Genomic DNA, 19,248 nt, shown 5'->3' with positions numbered 1-19,248 from the left:
ACACAAGTATAAATCAGCCTTTAGACTCTCCCACCATAGGAAACATCCTCTCCCTGTCCACTCTATCAAGGCCTTTCAACATTCTTCTGAATTCTAGTGAATACAGGCCCAGACCCATCAAATGCTCTTCATACGTCAAGAGATTCAATCCTGGAATAATTTTCATGAAACTATTGAGCCCTCTCCAGTTTCAGCACATCCTTTCTAAGATAAGGGTCCCAAATCTGCTCACAATACTTCTAGTGAGGCCTCACCAGTGCTTTATACAATCAACATTACAATCTTTATTTTATATTCTAGTCCTCTTGAAATGAATGCTAATATTGCATTTGTCTTCCTCACCACAGTCTCAGCCTGCAAGTTAACCTTTAGGGAATCCTGCACAAGGACTCCCAAGTTCCTTTGCACCTCAGTTTTTTTTGTGTTTTATCCCCATTTAGAAAATAGTCAACCCTTTCATTTTTTCAACCTAAGTACATGACCATACACTTCCCAACACTGTATTCCATCTGCCATTTCTTTGCCCATTCTCCCAATCTGTCTAAGTCCTTCCTGAAAACTACCTGCCCCTCCATCTATCTTCATATTGTCTACAAACTTTGCAACAAAGCCATCAATTCCATCATTGACATATAATGTAAAAAGAACTGGTCCCAACACAGAACCCTGAGGAACACCATGAGTCACTGGCAGCCAGCTAGAAAAGGATCCCTTTCTTCCCACTCTTTGACTCCTGCCAATCAGTCACTGCTTTATCCATGCTGGAATCTTTCCTGTAATAGCATGGGCTCAGAGCTTGTTATGCAGCCTCATGTGTGGCACCTTGTCAAAGACCTGAAAATCCAAGTACACAACATCAACCGATTCTCCTTTGTCTATCCTGCTTGCTATTTCTTCCAAGAATTCCAACAGGTTTGTCAGGCAAGATTTTCCCTTGAGGAAACTTTGCTGACTACGGCATATTTTATCATGTACCTCCAAGTTCCCCAAGACTTCATTCTTAATAATCGACTCCAACATCTTCCCAACCACTGAGGTCAGACTAACTGGCCAATAGGTTCATTTCTTCTGCCTCTCTCTCTCTTCTGGAAGAGTGGATGACATTTGCAATTTTCCAGTCTTTCAGAACCATTCCAGAATCTAGTGACTCTTGAAGGATCATTACTAATGCCTCCACAATCTCTCCAGGCCCTTCTTTCAGAACACTGGCATGTACACCATCTGATCCAGATACTTATCTACCTACTGACTTTTCAGCTTCCCAAGAACCTTCTCTCTAGTTGTGGTAATTTCACACACTTCATTCCCCTTGACACCTGGAACTACCACTATACTGCTAGTGCCTTCCACAGTGAAGACTGATGCAAAATACTTATTCAGTATGTCTGCCATTTTGTTGTCCCCCAATACTACCTTTCCAGCATCACTTTCCAGTTGTTCGATATCCACGCTTACCTCTTTTTTCATTATATGAATCTGAAGAAACTTTTGGTATCTTATTTAATATTATTGGCTACCTTACTTTCGTATTCCATCTTTACCTTGTTAATGACTTTTTTAGTTGCCTTCTGCTGGTTTTTAAAAGCTTTTAAAAAGTGCCATAATAACAGGGTTGTCGTGATGGGAGGTTTTAATTTTCCAGTATTGATTGGCATCTCCCTAGAGGAAAGGGTTTAGATGGGGTGGAATTTGTTAGGTGTGTTCAGGAAGGTTTCCTGACACAATATGTAGATAAGCCTACAAGAGGAGAGGCCGTACTTGAGGCAACACACATCAGAGTTGCTGGTGAACGCAGCAGGTCAGGCAGCATCTCTAGGAAGAGGTATAGTCGACGTTTCAGGCCGAGACCCTTCATCAGGCCTAACTGAAGGAAGAGCTAGTAAGAGATTTGAAAGTGGGAGGGGAGAGGGAGATCCCAAATGATAGGAGAAGACAGGAGGGGGAGGGATGGAGCCAAGAGCTGGACAGTTGATTGGCAAAAGGGATATGAGAGGATCATGGGGCAGGAGGCCCAGGGAGAAAGAAAATGGGGAGGGGGGAAACCCAGAGGATGGGCAAGGAGTGTAGTGAGAGGGACAGAGGAAGGAAAAGGAGAGAGAGGAAAAGAATGTGTGTATATAAATAAATAATGGATGGGGTACGAGGGGGAGGTGGGGCATTAGCGGAAGTTAGAGAAGTCGATGTTCATGCCATCAGGTTGGAGGCTACCCAGACGGAATATAAGGTGTTGCTCCTCCAACCTGAGTGTGGCTTCATCTTTACAGTAGAGGAGGCCGTGGATAGACATGTCAGAATGGGAATGGGATGTGGAATCAAAATGTGTGGACACTAGGAGATCCTGCTTTCTCTGGCGGACAGAGCATAGATGTTCAGCGAAACGATCTCCCGGTGTGCGTGGGGTCTCGCCAATATATAGAAGGCCACATCAGGAGCACCGGACGCAGTATATCACCCCAGCCAACTCACAGGTGAAGTGTCGCCTCACCTGGATTTTAATTCACACATTTTAATTCCACATCCCATTCCCATTCTGATATGTTTATCCACAGCCTCCTCTACTGTAAAGATGAAGCCACACCCATGTTGGAGGAACAACACCTTATATTCCATCTGGGTAGACTCCAACCTGATGGCATGAACATTGACTTCTCAAACTTCCGCTAAAGCCCCACCTCCCCCTCGTACCCCATCCGTTATTTATTTATATGCACACGTTCTTTTTCTTTCTCTCCTTTTTCTCCCTCTGTCCCTCTGACTATACCCCTTGCCCATCCTCTGCGTTTCCGCCCCCACTTTTCCTTCTCCCTGGGCCTCCTGTCCCATGATCCTCTCATATCCCTTTTGCCAATCAACTGTCCAGCTCTTGGCTCCATCCCTTCCCCTCCTGTCTTCTCCTATCATTTCGGATCTCCCCCTCCCTCTCCCACTTTCAAATCTCTTATTAGCTCTTCTTTCAGTTAGTCCTGACGAAGGGTCTCAGCCCAAAACGTCAACTGTGCCTCTTCCTAGAGATGCTGCCTCGCCTGCTGCGTTCACCAGCAACTTTTATGTGTGATGCTTGAAATTCCAGCATCTGCAGATTTCCTCAAGCCTGTACTTGATCTGGTATTGGGAAATGAACCTGGTCAGCTGTCAAGTCTCACAGTGGGAGAGCATTTTAGAGATAGTGATCACAATTCTATCTCTTTTACCATAGCATTGGAGAGGAATAGGAACAGACAAGTTAGGAAAACGTTTAATTAGAGTAAGGGCAAATATGAAGCTATCAGGCAGGAACTTGGAAGCATAAATTCTCAGGGTAATGTATGGCAGAAACGTGGCAAATGTTCAGGTAGTATTTGTGTGGCATTCTGCATAGGTACGTTCCAATGAGACAGGGAAAGGATGGCAGGATACAAGAACCACGGTGTACAAAGGCTGATGAAAATCTAGTCAAGAAGAAAAGCTTATGGAAGGTCCAAAAAACTATGCAATGATAGAGATCTAGAAAATTATAAGGCTAGCAGGAAAGAGCTTTAGAAGGAAATTAGGAGAGCCAGAAGGGGCCATGAGAAAGCCTTGGCGAGCAGGATTAAGATAAACCCCAAGGCATTCTACAAGTGTGTGAAGAGCAAGAAGAATAGACGTGAGAGAATAGGACCTATCAAGTGTGACAGTGGGAAAGTGTGTATAGAACCAGAGGAGGTAGAAAGAGGATGTCCTGAAGCTTTTGGAAAGCATCAAGTTGGATAAGTCGCCGGGACCGGACGTGATGTACCCCAGGCTACTGTGGGAAGCGAGGGAGGAGATTGCTCAGCCTCTGGCGATGATCTTTGCATCATCAATGGGGATGGGAGAGGTTTCGGAGGATTGGAGGGTGACATGTTGTTCCCTTATTCAAGAAAGAGAGTAGAGATAGCCCAGGAAATTATAAGCCAGTGAGTCTTACTTCAGTGGTTGGTAAGTTGATGGAAAAGATCATGAGAAGCAGGATTTATAAACATTTGGAGAGGCATAATATGACTAGGTATAGTCAGCATGGCTTTGTCAAAGGCAAGTTGTGCCTTATGAGCCTCATTGAATTTTTGGAGGATGTGACTAAACACATTGATGAAGGAAGAACAGTAGATGTAGTGTATATGGATTTCAGCAAGGCATTTGATAAGGTACCCCATGCAAGGCTTATTGAGAAAGTAAGGAGGCACGGGATTCAAGGGGACCTTGCTTTGTGGATCCAGAATTGACTTGCCCAGAGAAGGCAAAGAGTGGTTGTAGACAGGTCATATTCTGCATGGAGGTCAGTGACCAGTGGTATGGCCCCTTCCCTTCGTGATTTTTATAAATGACGTGGATGAGGAATTGGAGGGATGGGTTAGTAAATTTGCTGATGACACAAAGGTTGGGGGTGTTGTGCATAGAATGGAGGGCCGTTGATAGGATGCAAAGCTGGGCTGAGAAGTGGCAGATGGAGTTCTACCCAGCCCAGTGTGAGGTGGTTCATTTTGGTAGGTCAAATATGATGGCAGAATGCTAAGACTCTTGGCAGTGTGGAGGATCAGAGGGATCTTGGGGACTGAGTCCATAGGACACTCAAAGCTGCTGTGCAAGTTGACTGTGGTTAAGAAGGTGTATGGTGTATTGGCCTTGATCAACCATGGGATTGAGTTCAAGAGCTGAGAGGTAATGTTACAGCTATATAGGACCCTGGTCAGATCCCACTTGGAGTACTGTGCTCGGTTCTGGTCGCCTCACTCCAGGAAGGACGTGGAAACTATATAAAGGGTGTAGAGGAGATTTACAAGAACGTTGCCTGGATTGGGGAGTATGCCTTATGAGAATAGGCTGAGTGAAGCGGGCCTTTTTTCCTTGGAGCGATGGAGGATGAGAGGTGACCTGATAGAGGTGTATAAGATGACGAGAGACATTGATCGTGTGGATAATCAGAAGCTTTTTTCTAGGACTGAAATGGCTAACATGAGAGGGCACGGTTTTAAGCTGCTTGGAAGTAGGTACAGAGGGGACACCAATACATCTCTGTATTTTACACAGAGAGTGCGTTGAATGGGCTGCCAGCGACGGTAGTGGAGGCCGATATGATAGGGCCTTTTAAGAGACTCTTGGATAGGTACATGGAGCTTAGAAAAATAGAGGGCTATGAGTAACCCTAAGTAATTTCTAAATTACGTGTTCAATACAATATTGTGAGCTGAAGGGCCTGTATTGTGCTGTAGGTTTTCTATGTTTCTATGTTTGCCAATCCTCTAACTTCCCACTAATTTTTGCTCTATTATATGTCCTCTCATTGGCTTTGCTTTCTCTTGTTAGCGATGGTTGGCTTTCTTTTAAAGGTCATTTTTCCTTTAAAATACCTCTTCCTCTTTGGGATGTATGCATCCTGTGCCTTCCGAATTGCTTCCAGAAATTCCAGCCATTGCCGCTCTGCCGTCATCCCTGCCAATGTTCTTTTCGAACCAATTCTGGCCAACTTTTACCTTAAGCTCTCTAATCAATTCTGGGTCATTGCACAACACCCAGTAAAGAATATCTGATCGTCTAGTAGGCTCAACCATGAGCTGGTCTGAATAGCCATTCCATAGGCTCTCTAGAAATTCCCCCTCCAAGAGTACAGCACTAATCTGACTTTCCCAATCTACCTACATATTGAAGTCTCCCATGGCTATTATAGGATTGCCCCTTTGGCATGCATTTCTATCTCCCATTGTAATTGTAGATCACATCCTTACTACTGTTTGGGTGTCTGTATGCAACTCCAGTCAGGGTCTTTTTACCCTTGCAGTTCCTTAGCTCTTCTCCAATGCTATAAAGCGAAGCTGGAGTGGCCTTTCCAGGGCAGAGTTGATATGGAGATCTGTCTGTTGCCCATGCAGTGGGACCCCCCTCTCCATGCTGATGACAGGTCCAAAGGAACGACAAAGTCGGTACAGTTTGGTGCCAGCAGCATCACAGGAGTGGCCGTGCCGGCGCTGGGTACAGCAGTCAGTCGCCTTCGGGACTCCGACTCCGGATTTTTCCTCGGGGTTTACTCCCAAAGCCCTTCCTGTGAGCGGGTATAGCCGCAGGGCAGCGGAGGTTTGAAATCAGAGTTTTCCCTCTCTGAGATGAGCTACCATCTGTGGTTAGCGAGCCCCATCTGCCCGGAGCAACTGGTTTTAAGGTGCCAGTGGCCTGCCTTTGCCCCTTCTCCTGTCAGTGAGAACAGCTCCGCCGGGCATAAGAACTATGCCACACGTGAAGCCAGGAGTTGGAGTTGGTTGTCACAGGCTGTTTGAGATGCACGCCATGAACATCATTCCTTAGCTCTACCCACAATCATTCAACACATTCTGACCCTCTTTCACCTCTTTCTAATGATTTGATTTCATTTTTTATCAACAGAGCAATGCCATCCCCTCTGCCTTCCCCCTCCTTTCAATACAATGTGTATCCTTGGACATTAAGCTCCCAGCTATAATCTTTCAGCCATGATTTGCAGATGCCTACAATATCATACCTGCCAATCTGCAACTGTTCTGCAAGTTAATCTACCTTATTCCGTATACTGCGCACATTCCGATACAACACCTATAGTTCTGTATTCAGCCTTTATGATTTTGTCGCACCATGCTCAACCTTTTGATTCCTAACTTTGTCTGAGGTCTTACCAATATCTGCCTCCACAACCTCTTCACTAACAGTTCTGACACTCTGGTTCCTATTCCACTGAAGCTCTAGTTTAAACCCCACCGTGCTGCATTAATAAACCTTCCCACTAGGATACTAGTCCCCCTCCAGTTCAGGTGCAAACTGTCCCTTCTTTACAGGTCCCACCTTCCCTGGGAGAGAGTCCAATGATCCAAAAAATCTTATGACCTCCCTCCTACACCAACTCCTCAGCCACAAATTAAACTGTATAATCTTCCTAATTCTGGCCTCAAAAGCATATGGCATGGGTAGCAATCCTGAGATCACATTCCTGGAGGTCTTGCCCTTTAATTCAGCATTTAACTCCATGAACTTCCTATGCAGAACCTCATTACTCGTCCTTCCAATGTCATTGGTACCTACCTGGACTACGACTTCTGGTTTTTCACTTTCCCACTTAAGAATCCTGGACCCTGGCACTCAGAAGGCAACATACCATCCAAGAATCTCGTTCTTGCCCACAGATCCTCTTGTCCATTCCCCTATCTAACAAATCCCTTATCACCACAGCGTGCCTCTTCTTCCCTCTTCTGTTCTGAGTCAGAGGCAGATAGTGCCAGAGACCTAACCACTCTGATTTTCCTCTGTTAGTTGATATCCCCTGACAGTATCCAAAGTGATATACCTGTTGTTGAAGGGATGGTCACAGGGATACTCTGCACTGGCTCCTTAATCCCTTTCCTTTTCCAGACTATCACCCAGTTTCCTGTGTCCTGCACCTTGGGTGTAACTACCTCTCAGTATGTTCTACCTATCACCCCTTCAGCCTCCCGAATGATCCAGAATTCATTCAGCTCCAGCTCCAACACCTTAACATGATTGTTAGAAGCTGCAGCTGGATGCACTTCTCACAGTTGTAGTGCTCTGGGACACTGGAATTCTCCCTGCCTTCCCACATCCCGCAGGAGGAGAATTGCACTATCCTACTGTCCCACCTGAGCGGATATAAAGAAGTGAAGGATAAACTTGAGCTTTTCTTTCCTTTGCTTTCTCTGAGTGAAGCCTCAAATGAGTCAAGCTTTAGTTTATAATTTTGCTCACAGCTGACGACAAAAGCTGGATCTTTGATTTCCAGCATCTGCATCCCTTGATCTAACACAAGCCCATTGCTCCTTGCTACCCCTTCCTTTCATTCTTCCACTCCACCTGAGCATCCTATAATACACCCTTCTGGTCCCCAGGCAAGCAAAAATTGAGGGAGCAAAGATGCCAGTTCAGTACACCAATTTAAAACATGAATCCCCACATAAGCCTGAACAAAATAACAGGCAACTTAATGCAGATCAAACAAACTTTTTGACAAGCTTAGATACTCAACAGGAATAAAGATCCTAAGTCAACTGTTCCAGCCTGATGATTCAGGAAAAGTGAACTTGTCTGGAGCAGTATGATAAATTGGTAAGGAGACTGTAAGGTTTGGGATAAATATGTTGTCACAAAAGAAGAGATGGGTACTGCCAAATCTAGATGACAAGATACTTAGAGGGCAGGATAAGGCAAGAAATGGAAACTTGCCAAAGCCAAGAACTTAATAGAGTAGAAGGTCTGGAAAAGTACAGAGTGGAGGGATAAATTAGAAATCAAGTATTAAATATATAGATGAGCAAATTCAAAGAAAATCTAAAGATGTTTTACAAAGTGCAAGAGGATAACAAAAGAAAGACGATGGCATATTAGGGATGAAAAAGTAACTTACATGTGGAGGCAGACAATGTGGTAAGGTTCTTAATGAATATTTTTGCAATGCATTCACGAAAGAGGGTTTGATGCTGATGTTGTATTTTAGGTAAATGCTATGAGGCATTGGATGGGATAAACATAGTAAAATGTGTGTTAAGAGATTTAACATTTTAAAAAGGAATAATTTACCAGGTGCAGAGGAGAAAATTTCTCTTTGATTTCAGAATCAGTTTTTATATTACTGGCATTTGTTGTGAAATTTGTTGTTTTGCTGCAGCAGTAAATTACAAAACATAATAAAAAGTATAAATTACAATAAGAAATATATATTTTAAATTACATATTGTAATGCAAAAAGAGAGGGAAAAACACTGAGGTAGAGTTCATGGGTTCATTGTCCATTCTGAAATAAGATGGGAGAGGGGAAAAAGGCTGTTGAGTGTGTGTCTTCAGTCTCCTGTACCCTCTCCTTGATGGCAGCAATCAGAAGAGGGCGTGTCCTGTGTGATGGGGTCCTTAATGAAGGATACCACCTTTTTGAGGCATCACCTTTTGAAGGTGTCCTGGATTCTTGGAAGAATAGTGCCCATGATGGACCTGGCAGAGTTTACAACTTTCTGCAGCTTTTTCAAATCCTGTGCAGGGCCCCTCCATACCAGTTGGTGATGCAGCCAGTCAGAACGCTCTCCTCATTACATCTGTAGAAATTTGCGAGTGTTTTTTAATAGCATACCAATTCTCTTAAAACCCCAAATGAAATATAGCTGTTGCCATGCCTTCTCTGTAATTGCATCAATATGTTTGGCCCAGGATAGCTCCTCAGAGAAGTTGACAGCCAGAAACTTGAAACTGCTCACCTGTTCCATTTCTAAACCCTCAATGAAGACTGGTATGTGTTCCCTCGACTTCCCTTCCATAAGTCCACAATCTATTTTTTGGTCTTACTGTCAATGAGTGCAAGATTATTGCTGCAACACCACTCAACCAGCTGATATATCTTGCTCCTGTACACCTCTTCATCAGCAACTGAAATTCTGCCAACAATAGTTGTGACATTGGCAAATAGATGGTGTTTGAGCTGTGCCTAATCACACAATCATGGGAGTAGAGAATAGAGCAGTGGGCTAAGCATGCATCCTTGAGCTGCGCCAGCGTTGATTCTCAGTGAGATGTTATTTCTGATCCATACAGGCTGTGATCTCCCATTGAGGAAGTCAAGAATCTAGTTGCAGTGGGAGGTCCAGAAGCCCAGGTTTTGGAGCTTGTTGGCTAGAACTGAGGGTACGATTGTGTTGCACGGGGAGCTATAGTCAGTAAATAGCAGCCTGATGTAGTTATTGCTGTTGTACAGGTGATCTAAGGCCAAATGGAGAGCCAGTGAGATTGCATCCGTTGCAGAGCTATTGTGACAATAGGCAAATTGCAGTATGTCCAGATCTTTGCCGAGACAGGAGTTAATTCTTGCCATGACCAACCTTCTCAAGATACTTCATCAGATTAGATGTGAGTGCCACTGGGTGATAGGTGTTGAGGCACCTCACCCTGCTCTTCTTGGGCACTGGTATGATTGTTGCCCCTTTGAAGCAGGCGGAAACCTCTGATTGCAGCTGTGAGAGATTGAAGACGTCCTTGAACCTTCTCACCAATTGGTTGGCATAGGTTTCAGAACTGCACCAGATATACCATCAGGGCTTGATGTCTTGCAAAGGTTCATCCTCTTGAAAGATATTCTGACATTGGTCTTTGAGACAGATCACAGGGTCAGCAGATGCTGCAGGGATTCACACAGATGTAGCTTATTCTTCCTTTCAACGTGTGCAAAGAAGGCTTTGAGCTCATTTGAGAGTGGAACATCACAGTTTCATGTTGAATTTCACTTTGTAGGGAGTAATGGCCTGCAAACCCTGTCAGAGCTGATGTGCATTCGAGTCCATCTTTAACCGCCATCAGAATTGTTTCTCCACCCTCGAAGTAGTGGATGTGGCCCAGTCCATCACGAGTAAAGCCCTCCCCACCGTTGAGCACATCTACACATAACACTGTCATAGAAAAGGAGCCTCCATCAGCTGGGACCCCCTGCACCCAGGACATGCTCTCTTCTCACTGCTGCCATCAGGAAGAAGGCATAGCAACCACAGGACTCACACCACCAAGTTCAAGAACAGTTATTACACCTCACCCATCAGGCTCTTGAACCAAAAGGGATAACTTCACTCAACTTCACTTGCCCCATCATTGAATTGTTTTGCTACCTACGAGCTCACTTTCAAGGACTCTTAATCTCATGTTGTTGATATTTATTGCATATTTATTTATTATTCTTTATTTTTATATTTACACAAATTGTTGGCATTTGCACACTGGTTGAATGTCCAAGTTGGTGCGGTCTTTCACTGATTTTGTTATGGTTATTATTCAATTATCGATTTATTCAGTATTCCCACAAGATAATTCATCTCGTGGTTGTATATGGTGACATATATGTACTTTGATAATAAACTTACTTTGAACTTTAAAGTAGTCTTCCATAGGCTATGCTGGATTTCTTGTATAGTTCTGGATCATAAGTCTTAAATGCCACAGATCTAGCCCTCAGCAGACTATGAATCTCCTAGTTCATTCACGGATTTTGGTTTGGGGATGTCCAGTATGTTCTCAAAGACTCGCACTCATCCACCCAGGACTTGATGAAGTCAGTGACAACTGTGGCACTTTCATTCAGACCTGAAGGTGAATTCCTGAATATTGTCCAGTCCATCGACTCAAAGCAGTCCTGTAAGTACTCCTTCACGTCCCTTGACCATACCTTCTTGATCCTCACCACCTGTGCTATGTTCTTCAGTCTCTGTGTAAACACAGGAAGTAGAATTGCAGCCAGATGATCAGACTTTCCACAGTGTGGGCATGGGATGGCATGGTAAGCATTCTTGATGGTGGTATAACAGTGGTCAAGTGTGTGGTCTCCTCTATTTCCAGTGATATGTTGGTGGTAGTTGTTCAGAGACTTCTTCAAGCTGGCCTGGATGAAACCTTCAGCAATGACAGGGAAGGCATCAGGGTGCACAGTACTATGCCGCCCCTGATCACATTGTTCAGATCTTTCAGTGCCTGCCTGTCTTTGGCCTGAGATGGAATGATGGCAGAAAACTCCCTCAGCAGGACATTTGACTTGCTAGATGGTCCAGGCCAGGTGAGCAGGACTGAGACAGAACCACCACACTTGTGCACCAGAGTCTGGCCAGTTATTTTCCAGAGACTGTACATTTGCCAACAAGAAAGTCGGATGTGGAAGTCTAAATATTTTGCTTTTCAATTGTACTTGCAGAGTGGCACGCTGTCCCTGCTTCTGTTTCTTAAATCTTTTCAATCTCGTTGGCTGCACTGGTGCACAAGGACAGCGAACATTGCACATTATAAAGGCAGGAAAGTAGTTACAGACCAGTTTCATGGCGGGCAAATATTCGATTCCATTCTAAAGAAAAGTATAAATGTTCATTAGGTGGTCGGATTTAATGTGGGTTTGTTTAGAGAAAGCTCGTATCTGCCAGTTATCTCTTTGCCCTTTTTTAAGTACATCCCTGCACTCTCTATATACATCTTTTATGACTTGCGTCCTCTTTTATCATTCTTGCTTATCTTTATCAAACCCTTAACACATCTATGTCGTATGTGCACTGTATGTCAATCTACACAATATTTTATTATCTGTTAATAAACTTGAGTCAATATTATTATGTGCTGTATGTGATATATGTACTCTGTTTTTGCACCTTGGTCTGGAGGAACATTGTTTTGTTTAGCAGTATACTTGTGTATGGTTGAATCACAATAAACTTGAACTTGTAACATCCCCTTGACCTCCAGAGTTCTCTGGACTTGATGTTCTTGTCCCTCACCCTAATGAGAACACATTGGCTAGAAATCTCACTGTTCCACTTTAAAAGGCTGCTACTCATCACATGTACTTTAGGTTTAGCTGCTTCCAGTCTATGTTGCTGCCTTATGATTTGAAAGCAGGCTACTCAGTCGAAATATAGTAAACTATTGTTTATCTGGTGTATATGTATCCAGAATTCTCATCCACCTAGCAAAGCTCTCTAAGAATATCAAGCAATTATTAATCAGTGAACCATTTTTCCCCCAAGTATTGTGCAAAATGAGTGTAAAAAGACTTTTTAATTTATTTACTCAGGTGCACAAGGACAACGATATTCTAGGTTGTTTATCAGCAACATCCTCTTTGAAGATTTTGTACCTCATGTATGGTAAGTGCAGCCAATCATTTATTTTTGCTTTATTTTATATTAAATGAGTTCAGCCTTAAAATATAAATGGGAGTCTAAAATATTGTTGTGTAAAAGGGAAAAAGAATGACATACAGATCAGCAATTTTACAGGTATTTGCATGGAATATTATAAGTGATGTACAGTACTTTTTCTTTGATCATTTCTCATTGAATTGGCACATCCAGACAACTGGCATCTCCTACTCCCCATGAATGTGATTGTCTGAGAATATACTGTTCATGATTCTTGGAATAATCTTATCCCTTTCCATAGTTTCTTTGGGATACACTCGTCCTAGTGACTAACTATAAATTGCTCACACATTGTCATTTTATCTACTTGGTCAACATCATTCCCAAGTTTTTAAATCAGGAGCAGAGAGAGAGTACTTACACCAGAAGGACAGGAGCATTTCAAGAAGGCCCCCCCCCCCCTTACAGTTTTTCAATTGAGATTGAGCATTAAGTACTGGCCTTGTCAGCAGCACTTGCAGTTTGTAAAATAATTAAATAAATAACTTGAAATGATTTTTCTGCAGCCTTGTCTCGTAGTTTTTTTTAAGTTTTATTAATGTCTCAAAGGAACACTGAAAAAATTGGAATAGCGGTATAGACAGTAACTACCAGTTCACCTGCTGTATTCTTTCAGTACTTAATTTATAAGATTGGCTCTCAGTGACCCCTTATTAAGATTTTAATTTTATTTTGTCATATTCTATATCTTATTCAAGGAAGAGTATCACAACAGCAAACTGTCCCAATGATCTGAAAACAACTCAGTGCATAGGATTTGTCTTCCTTAAATGTCAACTGTAAGTTGCATTTATTTAGAGTCTCTCACAGCAACTTAATCAACATTTGACACACAAAACAATGTTAGATCAGACACAATAGAGTTAAGTTTTAAAGTCCACTAAAAATGGGGAGATTGTAACAAAGGTAATTTTAGTGATAACTGTGCAAGAGGTTGCAGATTTGAAGGCGTGTGTTGTCCAGAACCAAGCTCTACGTGCATTGTATCCAATTGAGATAGAATAGAACTTTGGATAAATACATCCATATAGCTCAAAATATTGTCCCAAACAGAATTTCTGGGCTTGTGTGTGGCTGAATTCCAGTTATGTATTATCTCATTTGTCATCCCCATGTAAGAACTCTGCATTGTTGCTATTAGTGTGTACAAAGTAGTGATCCACATTGACCAGCCTTGTTTGTGATGCTGCATCTCAAATGTAGTATTGGAAGGTGTTCTTAATCCATTCTCCCTTCGTTTCCCAATCCTCATATTGTATGAGCTACTCTGCTTGGAGAAGTGCCATATTGATCCATTTCTCCCAAATTTCCTTACAGTCTTTACTAATCCTCTTGCTGAACAAGATTGCCTTTTTCCATTATCAAACTGTTGTTCTGTGGTAATTACTTTGAACATACACATAATCTGGAGAATAGATCACATACGTTCTTAGTTATTGCACTTATATTACACAGAGGAAAAACTTATTTTTAAACATCAAAAGTACCATTGACTGCAGTTCTTGCACTGGGCACAGCAGCAGTCATCGGGATTTATACTCAACTTTGCAAGGACCCAGTGGCTGCTGCGTTCCTACTAAATGAAAAGGACTCTAGAAAATAGAGAAAGAAAGAAAATTTAGAATCAACATTACATTTGAATTAACAGACTTCATTGTTGTTCCTTTCCACACCTTGTGGTACATAGGCAGCAATCTTGCTGTTTCTTTAGTACTCTGTTTTGAATGAGGTTGAGTTGTTAGCTCGGCACTCAATCCAGTATGGATGGCAAGCATGCAAACAGCCGGCTGGATTCGAACCCAGGACCATTTGCATCGAAGTCCAGTGCAGGTGCCTCTACACCAGGGGTCCCCAACCTTTTTTGCACCATGGACTGGTTTAATATCGACAATATTCTTGCGGACCAGTTAGAGTTGCCAACTTGCTCACCCCCAAATAAGGGACAAAAGTAGCAGTCAAATCCCGGGACAATTTACCCCAGAAAGACTACCATGACCATGTGCCTTTGTGCACGTGTGACATGCGCATATGTGCCGATTTTTTCCCCCCACAAATCGCTTTTGCCTTCATCTTCCTGACTACGCTGTACATACATTATTTCTACTTTATATAGGCTGTGTATTTATCATATTATTCCTGCTTTTACTATATGTTAGTATTATTTTAGGTTTTATGTGTTATTTGTTATGATTTGTTAGGTTATTTTTTTAGGTCTGGGAACGCTCAAAAATTTTCCCATATAAATTAATGGTAATTGCTTCTTCGCTTCACGCCATTTTGGCACGAAAGGTTTCATAGAAACGCTCTACCTTAGCGGGGGAAATACGGGACAAACCAATTTACCTCAATATACGGGATGTCCCGGCAAATACGGGACAGTTGGCAACCCTATGTTCAAGTTCAACAGTGTGTGACAGGGAATGAGGAAAAGTGCTGCTGACTCATTTCGTTTCTCCACGGCCCAGTAGCACATGCTTTGCGGCCCGTTACCGGTCTGCGTCCCGGTGGTTGGGGACCGCTGCTTTACACCACTGGCTGCCTAATAGACTTCATACTGTCAAAGGTATCACATATTATAGTGCAGCAAGCATTTATTCAGAGATATACAAGTAATAATCAATACAAAATAATTGTGGAAACAAGAATTAATAGCATTTTCACACAAAAAGTACTGGAGGAACACAGCAGGCCAGGACGCATCTATGGAAAAAAATACAGATGACGTTTCTGGCCGAGACCCTTCAGCAGGACTGAAGAAAAAAAAAGATGAGAAGTAGATTTATAAGGTGGGGGAGGGAAAGGGAAACTCAAGATGGTAGGTGAAACCGGGAGGGGGAGGGATGAAGTACAGAGCTAGGAAGTTGATCACTGAATGAGATACAGGATTGGAGAAGAGGGTATGTGACAGGGAGACCAGAAGGCCATAGAAGAAAGAAAAGGGGAGAGGAGCACCACAGGGAGGTGATAGGCAGGCTAGGAGATAAATGAGAGGGGGAAAAGGTGAATTGACAGCATTTTGTTTGATGTGGATCAAATATGCAGCCCATTAGTTTTAATTTAAAACAATTAGCTAACACACTAGCTTGAAGAGTCATCTTCTATATTTCCAGAGAAGCTGCAAATAGCCAAAGCTATTGTTAATGAAGTGGCAATAAATAAAATTTCCATTTTTTTCCACACAGCAATGTTCTACATATTTTTCCTTTCCCTGGATTACAACTTCTTAAAAATGTTTAATAAGGGACGTCATAAACTTTCTTTTCAGTAAAACACACACTGTCCTATAAAGAATGGTGATAAAACCAGAGTTCATCAATACACATTTGGCAGATCTACTCTCTCGCATTACTTACCTCTTTTGGGACAGGATCCAAGAGAGTAAACTCGTACTTGTAAAGCATCAGAGCAGCAAACATTTGGATCTCCATCAATGCAAACCATCTGGGGAGAAAACAAAACAGCATTCTGAAGTGAAAGTCCAACACAGTTAGACTCTGAGCATCAAATATATTCAGTAAAACAAAAATAAGACAAACCAAGCTTTATTTGTCAATCCTTTTATTCTCCAAAAAACCTCTGAGCCAATACATATTGCCTTTTTCTTCCTTCATGGTTCAATGATATTCTTAAGCTCAAGACGTTGATAAGTCTGTTCCTTATCTCATTACTTACTACTTCTATACACATTATATACTATTACATACATTATACAGGACTGTGCAAAAGTCTAGTACATATATATATATATATATATATATATATATCTCTAGAGTCCCTAAGACTTCTGTACAGTACTGTCTTTGTCAACATGGAATGGAGATCGAACTTGTGAATGCCATGGGAGCAAAGGATATTGGGAATGTTGAGGGTGGAGCATTGTGGGACAGGTGGCAGGGAAGGAATGTCAGGGGCGGAGGGTGACACAGGCGCAGACACACCCAGCCTTGAGACATGAGGCAACCAGGCAAGGTCATTTGATTCCAAACAATTGGTTTATTGATCAAATGAATACAGCTCAGCATTTAACACAATCATTCCTGCAGTTCTGATCAAAGAGCTCCAGAACCTGGGCCTCTGTACCTCCCTCTGCATTTAGATCCTCTACTTCATAATGGGAAGACCACAATCTGTGCAGATTGGAAATAACATCTCCACCTCACTGACAATCAACACTGGCGCACTTCAGGGATCTCTATACCCATGACTATGTGGCTAGGCAGAGCTCAAATGCCATCTATAAATTTTCAGATCTCCTCCTTCTCTTCTTTCAGTTAGTCCTGACGAAGGGTCTCGGCCTGAAATGTCAACTGTAACTCTTCCTATACTTGCTGCCTGGCTTGCTGCGTTCACCAGCATTTTATGTGTGTGTTGCTATAAATTTGCTGATGATACAACTATTATTGGCAGAGCTTCAGATGGTGACAAGAGGGTGTACAGGAGTGAGAGAGATCAGCTAGCTGACTGGTGTCGCAGCAACAACCTTACACTCTATGTCAGTAAGATCGAAGAACTGCTTGTGGAGTTCAAAAAAGGTAAGACGAGGGAACACACACCAGTCCTTATAAAGGGATCAGAAGTGGAAAGAGTGAGCAACTTCAAGTTTCTGGTTGTCAATATCCTGGACCCAACATATCGATGCAACTTCAAAGGCGGCACAACAGCGGCTATATTTCATTAGGAGTTTGAGGAGATTTGGCATGTCACCAAAGACACTCACAGATTTCTTCAGATGGACCACGATGAGCATTCTGACTGGCTACATCACCATTTGATATAGGGGCTTCTGCACGGGACCGAAATAAGCTGCAAAGCGGTGAAAACTTAGTGAGCTACACTAGCCTCCATAGTATCCAAGACATCTTCAAGGAACAAAGACTCAAAAAGATGGCATCCATCATTAAGGGCCCCCATCACCCAGGTCATGCTCTGTTCTCAATGCTACCATTAGGAAATAGGTACAAAAGCCTGAAGGCACACAGTCAATGATTCAGGAACAGCTTCTTCCCCTCTGCAGATGCTGGGGTCAAAGTAACACTTACAACACGCTGGAGGAACTCTGCAGGTCAGGCAGCATCTGCGGAAACGATCAGTCAACGTTTTGGGCCGGAAGAGGGAAGGGGCAGAGGCCCTATAAAGAAGGTAGGGGGAGGATGGGAAGGAGATCCTGGCCCCTTACTGGTTTTTCACCTGGAACCTACCAGTCTTCTCTTTCCCATCCTTCCCCCACCTTCTTTATAGGTCCTCTGCCCCTTCCCTCTTCAGTCCTAATGAATGGTTCTGGCCCGAAATGTCAACTGATCGTTTCCACCTGCTGAGTTCCTCCAGTGTGTTGTGAGTGTTGCTTCTTCCCCTCTGCCATTCAAATTCTGAATGGACACTGAACCCATCAAAACTGCCTCTCTACATTTTTATTTCTATTTTGCATTACTTATTTAACTATGATATATATATATATATATATACACACACATATATTAACTAATTCATAGCTTTTTTTCTGTTATTATGTATTGCATTGTACTGCTGCTGCAAAGACAACAAATTTCATGACATAGGCCGGTGACATTAAACCTGATTCGGATTATACCCCCCCTCCCTTCGCTTCCTCCCCTCTCCCTTCCCCCTTTTCCTACCATGATCCCCCTCTCCCTGCCTTCTTTCCATTCTCAGTGCACAACAGAAACCCATATCAGAATCAGGTTTATCATTACTTACTCACAGATGTCGTGAAATCTGTTCTTTTTTGCAGCAGTAGCAGTACAGTGTCTAGTGTCTCAGGGCTGGGTGTGTCTGCACCCACGCCACCTCCTGCCCCTGGCACTCCTCTGCCATCTGTCCCACACCACTCCTGCAGCTCACTGCCCTCACCATTCCCAACATACTTTGCTCCCACCGGATTTACAAGCTTACTCTCCACTCCACATTGACAAATACAGTGCTGTGCAAAAGCCTTAGGCACTCTAGCTACATATATATGTGCCTAAGACACTTACATAGAACTGTACACATCATTATCACCTTTTTTACTGCCATTACCACTGAGTTTGCAAATTGTGCATGGCATCAACATTTTATGGGATAATCTTTAAAGGCTAGAGAAGCAATACTAAGATCTATATTATGATTGCAGAGGTCATGTGATTGTAAATTCAGCAATATAACCAGCCCTTGTTCATCTCTGAAGATGGCACTTCAAACCAACTTCACAGAATTATAATTAATTTGACCTGAATACAGAATATGTATTTCTGACAGTTTATATTTAGTTTATTGGATTGCTATGTTCTTAGTTGCCAGCCATGGTTTCATTCTGATTCTTGTATTTGTGAAGTTACTTTGTTGATATTGTCTGGAAAATAAAATCTGAGCCACATTGTGTTGCTTTCAATGTCTTACCTAATGCAAGAGGTGGGAGCTGCGATGCACTAATAGAGAAATTCCTGAGATATGGCAGGGATGCCTGAAGAGGTTTGACATGAAATGTATTCTTTTCATTAAAATAGCTAGCAAATCTCACAAGGTGCTAGGTGAGTCAGAATGCATTGTTTTATAAAACCTTGGCACTTTC

General features: G+C 42.6%; 2 protein-coding genes across 4 annotated transcripts in view; one reads left to right on the top strand and one right to left on the bottom strand.

Moving 5' to 3' along the window:
• pfn4 (profilin family member 4) overlaps positions 1-12,579 on the top strand; it is a 71,974-nt gene extending 59,395 nt beyond the window's left edge. The window contains exon 6 of the transcript XR_011885029.1: positions 12,554-12,579. The gene's annotated coding sequence lies outside the window, so the exon portion shown is untranslated. The remainder of the gene's footprint in view (positions 1-12,553) is intronic.
• Positions 12,580-13,204: 625 nt separating this feature from the next.
• cyp39a1 (cytochrome P450, family 39, subfamily A, polypeptide 1) overlaps positions 13,205-19,248 on the bottom strand; it is a 35,607-nt gene continuing 29,563 nt past the window's right edge. For all 3 annotated transcript variants that reach the window (XM_072251475.1, XM_072251476.1, XM_072251477.1), the window contains 3 exons: positions 16,034-16,121; positions 14,225-14,272; positions 13,205-14,085 (listed from right to left, as the gene is read on the bottom strand). In XM_072251475.1, coding sequence (XP_072107576.1) covers positions 13,561-14,085; positions 14,225-14,272; positions 16,034-16,121 — 661 coding nt within the window. In that variant the 3' untranslated portion in view covers positions 13,205-13,560. The remainder of the gene's footprint in view (positions 14,086-14,224; positions 14,273-16,033; positions 16,122-19,248) is intronic.

The sequence above is a fragment of the Mobula birostris genome, chromosome 2 (genome assembly GCF_030028105.1).
Source record: "Mobula birostris isolate sMobBir1 chromosome 2, sMobBir1.hap1, whole genome shotgun sequence".
NCBI classification, from domain to species: domain Eukaryota; kingdom Metazoa; phylum Chordata; class Chondrichthyes; order Myliobatiformes; family Myliobatidae; genus Mobula; species Mobula birostris.
The sequence above is the reverse complement of the archived record's forward strand: the minus strand, read 5'-3'. Positions and strand labels throughout refer to the sequence as shown.